General features: G+C 40.8%; 1 protein-coding gene across 1 annotated transcript; it reads right to left on the bottom strand.

The window, feature by feature from the left end:
* Window positions 1-1,417: 1,417 nt before the first annotated feature.
* mfap3l (microfibril associated protein 3 like) lies at window positions 1,418-8,024 on the bottom strand. The gene is made up of 3 exons (XM_060874978.1): window positions 7,885-8,024; window positions 6,827-7,239; window positions 1,418-3,131 (listed from the first exon to the last, which is right to left on the bottom strand). Exons 2-3 carry the CDS (start codon window positions 7,101-7,103, stop codon window positions 2,191-2,193), a joined length of 1,218 nt encoding a protein of 405 aa, XP_060730961.1. The 5' UTR covers window positions 7,104-7,239; window positions 7,885-8,024; the 3' UTR covers window positions 1,418-2,190.
* Between the last annotated feature and the right edge of the window lie 1,495 nt (window positions 8,025-9,519).

The following is a 9,519-nucleotide window of genomic DNA, read 5'->3' as shown; positions in this document are numbered from 1 at the left end:
GAAGTCAATTGTGATTTAAAACCATAACCAAACTTATTTACCGTGGACACCACCATTGACTCTCAGGGTGGATTTTTAAAGTACTTTTAGTGCTTGTTTTCACAAGTATGTGCTTTTCTTGCTGTAGACTTTGCAGAAAACTCTACATGTGTTCTGTGGTATCATTATTATTATTATTATTATTAGCGGGAGGAAATCTGAGGCTTTGCATATGTATTATTTCAGTGAACACTATAACTGGAGGTCTTTTTTTTTACTCCAGTTTGTTTACAGACCAGTGAAACTGTGAGGACGGATTTTAAAGCCACACATGAACTTAAGCGTGTAAATGTGTATTATACAGTAATCTTTATTCCTCTCGGGTTTGTTTTTAGTATGATGAGGGGATTATAACGAGTCGAAAATATTTCATTTATAATATTCCAATCAACATATAATGCATTATGTCTAAAAATAACTAATTCTGTGATATTCACTTCCCTGTTTTAACTGGAGCCTCAGTAACGTCTCACAAACTGCTCTCTGATTGCAGATACGATATTGGGCCTGTAGAGAGCGTGCTCTGTGTGTAGTATTGTGAAATAGCCAATTATAGAACTTAATTCATTCATTCATCTTCTACCGCTTATCTGAACTACCTCGGGTCACGGGGAGCCTGTGCCTATCTCAGGCATCATTTGGCATCAAGGCAGGATACACTCTGGACGGAGTGCCAACCCATCACAGGGCACACACACACTCTCATTCACTCACGCAATCACACACTAGGGACAATTTTCCAGAGATGCCAATCAACCTACCATGCATGTCTTTGGACCGGGGGAGGAAACCGGAGTACCCGGAGGAAACCCCCGAGGCACGGGGAGAACATGCAAACTCCACACACACAAGGCGGAGGCGGGAATCGAACCCCGAGCCTGGAGGTGTGAGGCGAACGTGCTAACCACTAAGCCACCGTGCCCCCCCAATTATAGAACTTGATGATCAAAATTATATGGACACCCGTTCACTGGAACTAAGAAGGTGAAACAGTGTTCCAGCATGACGACGCTCCTGTGCACAGAGCGAGCTCCATGAAGACATGGTGTGTTCAGGTTGGAGTGGAAGAACTCGAGTGTCCTGCACTGTGACTCAACCTCACTGAACACCGACTGAACCCCAGACCTCAGTGTCTGATCTCACTAACGCTCTTGTAGCTGAATAATCACAAATCCACACAGTCACGCGCCAACATCTAGTGGAAAACCTTCTCAGAAGAGCGGAGCTTTATTAGAACAGCAAACAGGAACTACATGTGGAACGAGATGTTCAACAAGAACATGTGGGTGTGATTGCTTACGTGCCTTCTAGCATACACCCTAATTAGGTAGATTCTACTTATAGATAGATAGTAGAAGCACACACTCAGACTTGATGGTTAACACAGCATGAACTTTTTATTTCCTTTAAAAAAAAAACATCATCTTTAAGAGCACGGAACGAGGTGAGAAATCCATAATGGCCTCTTGTACTATTTCTTTTACAAGCAGTGAGGATGTTGGAGGCCAAGATGAAAAAGTGAAAAGAAGCATTAAGGCTGTAAAAGTTAAACACATTAATAAACATGCTCAAAAAGAATTAAATTAAACCTTAAACTACTAACACAAAATCACTAATAAGTATCATTATATTAATTCTAATAACAGACTCAATGTAAAGATTAATAATTCCCCTATAAATACAGAATGAGAATATTCTCTTCGGTGTCCTGTCCGGTGGATAACATTTAGAGAACTTGATATATATTTCTCATGCACTACACAGAAACGGACTCGTAACAAACTCGGAGTCTCAGAGACAAATAATACTCTACACCTGAAATGCTTAACATCAGACTCATCAATCAGCAGATTAGTAAGTGATCAACCTACGTGTCTATCCGAGAGCAGCGCTGTAGATTCATCTGACTCTATGCCCGAGAGTAGCCCTAGTGTCTGCTAGAGAAATAAATAAAACTGGGTGCTAGTTTATTCTCCCCAAAATACATTCAACTTGAATTGTCATGGGAAAGCAGAACTCAAAAAGTCTTAGTGTTCACTCTAAATTATCAATAGTGGACATAAAACAGCAGATTGTTTCATTCAAATCAATTTTTTTTTTTAAATGATTGGTGAAATGCATAGCAAGAGAATCGTCCTGTTTATAGGAACATTACACGTGGCTTTCGTAGATAACTTGGCTAGTTGGAGACATTTCTGCTTCGCTCTCTGGCTCTGGCTCTGGCTCTGGCTCTGGCTCTGGCTCTGGCTCTGGCTCCACCTCCACCGTTATCTGTTGTTCTTCAGGCTCCGTGTCCACGCTCACCTGAGCTGGAGCAGTGGCCTCGGCGTCCGTATCTGTGAGGGGCGGAGCCTCGACGCTGCAGGCTGCTTCACTGAGTGGTGGATGAATGGAGACCTGAATGTCGATGTGTTGCGGCTGCTCGTGTAGCGAAGCGTCGTCTGAATCTGCCGTAGGAGATCCACTCCTCTCTCTGTCTCTTGCTCGGTCTCGAATCTGCAGAATGGTGAAAACATTACTGACGGCCCCAACAAGAGCACGAGAAGTGCCTTCATGACCTTCGGGTGCCTGTCGGACAAAGTTGTGTCTCATTTCCTCGACCCCCACCACTTCCAGGATCTCCTCCATGAAGGTGCGGCAGTTCATGATCAGCGGTGGGAGAGGGATGCTGCGTGCCAGCTCCTCGATGTAACGTGCAAATTCCATGGTCTTAAACTGCGTGACTTTGGCCAGTTCCAGCGTCTTAGCCGACGTGATGATAGGGATACGCTTTGCGATTTCGAACGCTTTCTGGAGCTTTTCTGCTCCCTCGGTGCGGAAAAACTCGTTGATGGCCTTCTCCGTCTTCTTCAGGTGGCTGCTCATCATGCAAAGCCGAGTTACATTCAACACCATGATGATGGTGAAAGTCACCAGACACACCACCACGTAGTACACGCCCATGTCTCCGTTGGTGAAGACCACGCGCACTGTGACTGTACAGTTGGCGATGCCGTGACTGTTAGAAGCCATGCACGTGTATTTGCCCCGGTCTGCGAAGGTGATGCTGGTGATGTTGAGGACTCCGTTCTCCAGAATCCACCATTTTCCCTCTGTGAGAATCACAACCAGAGCACGAGGTTATCACAGGGTATATTAAACTCTTGAAATATAAATAAATCTTTGATAACAGGAATGAGTCATAAATAATGATTACTTAATGATTACCTAATTCACTATTTATTTCTAATCCACCAGAGACTGAATCTCAATTTAAGACAAAAAGGCATGAGGGTATCATTGTGGCATCTGTCTGTTGTGAACCATACCGCTGTACTGATACATGTACCACAGTCCTGATCTACACTAGCTGCAGAAATGAATGATAATAAAACCCCACTTTACTTCAACATGGCACTATTCGGTATTTTTAACCAGGAATCACACGGAATGTATAAATGTGTCAGTGCTGCAAAGTGACGGTTCCTCACCGCATGAGTTTTTATTTTCCCTCTTGTGCAGCAGTTTGTCTCTGAGGTTGAGCTTTGTATCAGCTGTAAAAGGGGTCAAACAATTCTGACTAAAATTTAATCGTAACTGCAAAGTGTAAAGTCCAGAGCAAGGGCTGTTCTCTCACTGAACCGTCTGGGAAGAGATTTTGTTGCTCATTATCTCAGTGTGTTAAGATTAGGGTTGGGTTACCGAGAACCGGTTCTTATTCAGAACCGCTTCTGTATTTTTAATCCGATGTGATGACGGGCAAAAAGCGCTGGGAGCGGTCACTTTAAATAGCCATGTCTTATGAATATTGATTGTTTTACAGTCACGCAAACAAATTAACGCAGCTTACCACAGAAATCAGTCACTCGCGCTGCTGAAGCAAATCTACCCCATCATAAAAAAACAAAACAAAAAAAACACACATTTCCCAAAAATAAATGTTGTAGTACAACTATCAGGACATCAGTGATGTGTGTTCTGAGTTTGGTGACAGTACAGTGTATTACAGTGAAGCTATTGACTGTTTTTTTGTTTTCGCTTTTCGGGTTTTGCACTTTGCTGACGGTCTCTTGGAATCTGTCTCTTAGGTGTTCGCACATAGAGACTTATGTATTTTGTCCAACACGGAGGAAAGCTGATATTGAGGAAACTTGGGTTGTAGCTGCCTCTCTACATTACTACGATAAAAAAAGAGGCGTTATTTGTGTAATAAGAGTGTTTAGGTCAGGAGCTATTGGCTCGGGAAATTCGAATCTGTGAATATGGAGCCAACTTTACTTAAGTCCCTCTGAGAGGGTTTTCTCCACAGCTGGAGATACAATAAGCCAGGAAAGGTCTCGTCTTCTCCCAGAGAAAGCAGACATGTTCATTTTTCTTCAGAAAAATTGCTAACTGTTTTGCTAAGTTGCAATTCTGAATGTTAAATTTGATGTTGGATTTATTTAAATTTAAATCGATATGAATTGAAATGCTCTGTTTAAAATATTTAAAGAGTGATTAATAAACACAAATGGAATTGTTTAAGTATTGTGCATTATTTTTCACATTTCTTTTATTATGGAATCGGAATCAGAACCGGGAATCGTAAGGCAGAACTGGAACCGGAATCGGAAAATTCCTTTTGATACCCAACCCTAGTTAAGATCCAGTTAACATAGCTTGGTTAAACATTCTGCCTCACAAGCATGTGAAAATAAGTTGGGTTTAAATGTAGTGTGTGATTTAGACTGACTAGATCACTACACACACACAGAGCAGGTGATAAAGGCTTAATGTGTTCATTGCTGATTGGCCATCACTTCACTACATTTTAAACGAGATTACTGTATATTGTGTCCACAGGATTAACATTAAAGTAGAAATAATAAGTCAACACCGTGTCAGTAAGAGGCCGGAGCTGTATAAAATATTCACCTGTTCTTGAATGGTCTTCAGAGCAGGTAAAGTTTAATCAGGTTATAAATCACAGACATGTTGAGCGTTATTTAACAGGAAATACAGAGAGAGGTTAGTCAGCTATACTGAAGACTAATTTAATATGCACTTCATTCGGCTTTAGATTAACTTCCCTTAGGAGGAAAACTACATGTTCATGGAACATTCTGGAAAACTGACCGTTTACAAGTTCAGCTGATGCACAAAATCAGCCATTACACTGTGCTATTATCCATCAAACCTCCTCGTATTAGCACCATCACTATCAGGATCAGCAGGGTTTTAAGTCGTGATGCATGCACAACACTATGGTTTAATGATACAACGGCAATCTTCCTGAAACGAGATTATCTACATCTACCTTCCCCCCCAAAATAAAAACTGCGTCACATTTATCAAAGATAAATATAAGCCATCATCCTTTTTTTTTTTTTTTTTACTTGAGAAGTCTGTATCTAAAATGATCCCAGGTCTTTAGAAAGCACAGTTTGTGCTTGCTCAGAGGTGGTGTGTGCTCTGAATGTATAACACTTTCCCTTTATAGCACAGAGCAGTCAGTGACGGTAAAGTGCCTGACAACAAAAGCCTCAGCAAGTAGCTTTTCATTAATGCATTATGCAATTGTTCTGAAACACAGCACTCTTAATCATCATCACCGGCCCTTGACAAGGAGAAACGGTCTAAACTGCCGGAGAACAAACCCGCAACAACAAATATACCGCATCAGTAAATGCAATAATAGTTTGAATTCCAAAATGTCAGTATGATGTGTGAAATCTCACTACACTATTCCACTGTTACCTCCAGGACGGTTCCTGCGGTTCTACATGAGTGCTGAGGGTTGTTTCGTTACAGGATGAGTGGCGTCGACTCTGGCGCGTGCTCAGCTCTTTAAAGCTAGTTCAGACGTGTCGGACGCACGAGAAAAAAAAAGCAGTCAGGGAACTAACATCACTGCATTTTCTGCTTTCATTAAAGCGGTGTGGGTTTAAAGGGCTGGGCGGTTCATTTCTTACTCATAACCTAATAGCTCTGTTTATAGTTCAACAAGCACAAGCATGTTGTTCTCTTTGTTTACGAGATACTTTCACATTGACGACGATCCACTGCTGACATGAGACCGAAGTGCTTAAACTGCCCCGTTTTATTTTCCCCAATCACAACTTTACATTAACGCGTTTGTTATAATTTGTTACTGTGGTATCTACATCAAAACGCATTATTTACATGCAAAGCAGTGGCATAATTTACTCCAGTTGCACAGAACAATGTATTCTCATTCTTATGGATTATTGTTTTGCTTTGTAACAGCCAGAATGTTTTCTGTAGACAGACGATATTTTATCATGACGAGCTGCTGGTAACAATACAATTATATGGTCTTGAGTGACAGAAATTTGTCTCTCGGACGTTCTAAAGTATTAAACGTAAACGTTAAAAATACAAATCTTGCTCTTTGTAATAAAAAAAAAGGTCAGTGCTGCAATATCACTGCGGTGTAAGAGGAATAGAACAGTTCAGGATATGTTAACGTCAGGGTGTTGAAGTCTGTATCACATCACTCTGTCTGTCGTGGATGATTTTCCCGTAGCAGCAAAACCTATTGTGTTTTATTCCTTACCCAATAAGACGTCTGTGGAGAAATACATAAAGTATAAAGATCGTTCATTGGTGTTTGCAGTGAACTCGCACTGTTTCACACAGTGTACTGTGGTGCTTTGTGCTTTGACACTCACACAAGTGATATGACTCATGAAGATCGTGGTCACGTTCGCCACTGACACGACAGACGTGCTTTATTTTTAGGATGTGGAAGCGGTTCAGCTTTGAACGCACAATTTTTCAGAAATTTAACCGAGAAACAACAACCTACCGTTTTCCTCCGTATCCAAAAGGCGTCCGTGGGAGTTGAACCACTGCACTTTGGGGAAAGGCTCACCGGTGATGTTGCAATCGATCAGGACGCAGTTCCCTTCGCGTGCGATGATCTGACTCGGTGTGGTGAGCATCACAGGCGTCTTACCTTCCTCCACATCGCCTGCTGTCTGTGTGCCATTTACATCAGTTACAGAAACCTTCAATGCCCCTGAGGTGCCCAGGCTGAGAAAACACACCAGATAAAACCAAACAGATCCATCTACACCTTCCATTTTTTTATACAGCTCTGAGATCAGAGGTCACTCCATTCCAGTGCTCATGGTAAAGTCAAGGGCTGAAAGGAGGTCTGAAGGACGAAGATGAAGATGAGGATGAGGATGAATGGGTTACAGATCCTTAGCAGCTCTTCTGCGAACAAGAAAACAACGCGTTCGGGTTAACTTTTGTATATTTGAAACGTACATAAAGCAAATCAATCGACTCTTTTGAATAGAAATCAAAAGTAGGTGTTAAATTCTAGAGTCATGTGATGCTAGGTTAGCAATGCTAGCTCGGCTAAAAGCTAGGCTAAGAGATAAACTGAGCTCTTCACTATAAACCAGCTACAGTGTTGTTTGTTTTTCTCTCTCTAAACGTTTTCACGGGAAACTAAAGGGAGGTTAAATAAACAGGATAAAAATCATAGTTGGTTGTAGATGACTCAGGGTAACATTTAAACTCCGGCTAGTCTGATAAATGGGGAAAAATAAACCAGATAAAACTGGATTTTCCTTCAGCTTCAGTCGCATGAACAAAAAACCGCTAGATTCACAAACACCGGCGTTTTATAAACAGGAACATTAGGGTCTTAAAATAAACACCATATTCACATCAACGACTGGTTTTTAATCAAACTTTAAGGCTTTGCACGATTGCCGGGATGTAAACAAGAGATTTCTATCGTTTATATAAAAATGTTATAAAACAAACCGGTCTGTTTGTCTCTGCTAGCGTTTATTAGGCTCTAATATTACAAACGCGTTGTATAAAACACTTTATCACTATTTTACTCACCGCATTGTTTGTGTTTTTAATCAGTCAGAAATCCCACTTTGTGTCCATCAGTACATTTCTCTCTCTCACACGACCTACGCGCTAACTTTGGGCCGCATCCCAAACGGCTCCCTGCTGTATAAATAAGTGCACTACATCCGACGCAGACGCAGCCATTTTACCCCTAGTTAGTGCACTGATAGAGGAAACGCAGAGGCATTTAGAACACAGCCTCCTATAATAGTCTAGAGGCCGTTTTTGGCTTGTCATTTTAATTCACCTTTCATCCATTTTCTTTTTCGCACCGTGAACATCAGCTTGAACCGATTATAGCCAAGTAAAGCTTCTTAAATCTGATGTATGAACCTGAGATATTGTAAAATGTTAGTCATATGCACTAGTGTATAGGAGCTCAGCCCTGCACCTCTCACATGTTACATCAGGGCTGGAACTAAAGCTCTAAAACACACACTGTGTTCTCATAGTGACTGGAAATGTCACCGTTCACAATATTGTCATATTTTATTTATCTAAAAGGGTCTCAAACGAAAAGGAATCTCAGAAATATCTCCTTTAGCATTTGGATATTTCATACACCATAGATTTGCTAAAAGTGATGTATACATATGCATAGTTCACTCTCACTTATTTACTCACTCACTCACACACTTATTTACTCACTCACTCACTCACTCACTCATTTACTCACTCACACACTTATTTATTCACTCATACAATCACACACTCACTCACTTATTTACTTATTTACTCACTCACACACTTATTTACTCACTTATTTACTCACTCACTTATTTACTCACTCACTCACACTTATTTACTTATTTACTCACTCACTTATTTACTCACTTATTTACTCATTTATTTACTCACTCACTTATTTACTCACTCACACTCACTCACTCACTCACGCATATTTACTCACTCACTCACTTATTTACTCACTCACTCACACCTATTTACTCACTCACTTATTTACTCACTCTCACTCACTCACTTATTTACTCACTCACACTCACTCACTCACTCACTTATTTACTCACTCACTCACACCTATTTACTCACTCACTTATTTACTCACTCTCACTCACTCACTTATTTACTCACTCTCACTCACTCACTCACTCACTCACTCACGCACTCACTCACTCACTCACTTATTTACTCACTCTCACTCACTCACTCACTCACTCACTCACTCACTCTTTTACTCACTCTCACTCACTCACTCACATTCACTCACTTATTTACTCACTCACTCACTCACTCACTCACTCTTTTACTCACTCTCACTCACTCACTCACATTCACTCACATATTTACTCACTCACTCACACCTATTTACTCACTCACTTATTTACTCACTCTCACTCACTCACACAATTATTTACTCACTTTACTCACTCACTCACTTATTTACTCACACACACACTTATTTACTCATTCACTCACACACTTATTTGCTCACTCACTCACACTCATTTACTCACTTACTCACTCACTCACTCACTCACTCACTTATTTACTCATTCACTCACTCACTTATTTACTCAGACACACTTATTTACTCATTCACTCACACACTTATTTACTCACTCAAGAACTTAAACCTATTTACTCACTCAAGAACTTAAACCT

This window comes from Tachysurus vachellii, chromosome 7 (genome assembly GCF_030014155.1).
Source record: "Tachysurus vachellii isolate PV-2020 chromosome 7, HZAU_Pvac_v1, whole genome shotgun sequence".
Taxonomy (NCBI): Eukaryota; Metazoa; Chordata; class Actinopteri; order Siluriformes; family Bagridae; genus Tachysurus; species Tachysurus vachellii.
Note: the sequence above shows the minus strand (reverse complement) of the source record. Positions and strands in the feature narration are given on the sequence as shown.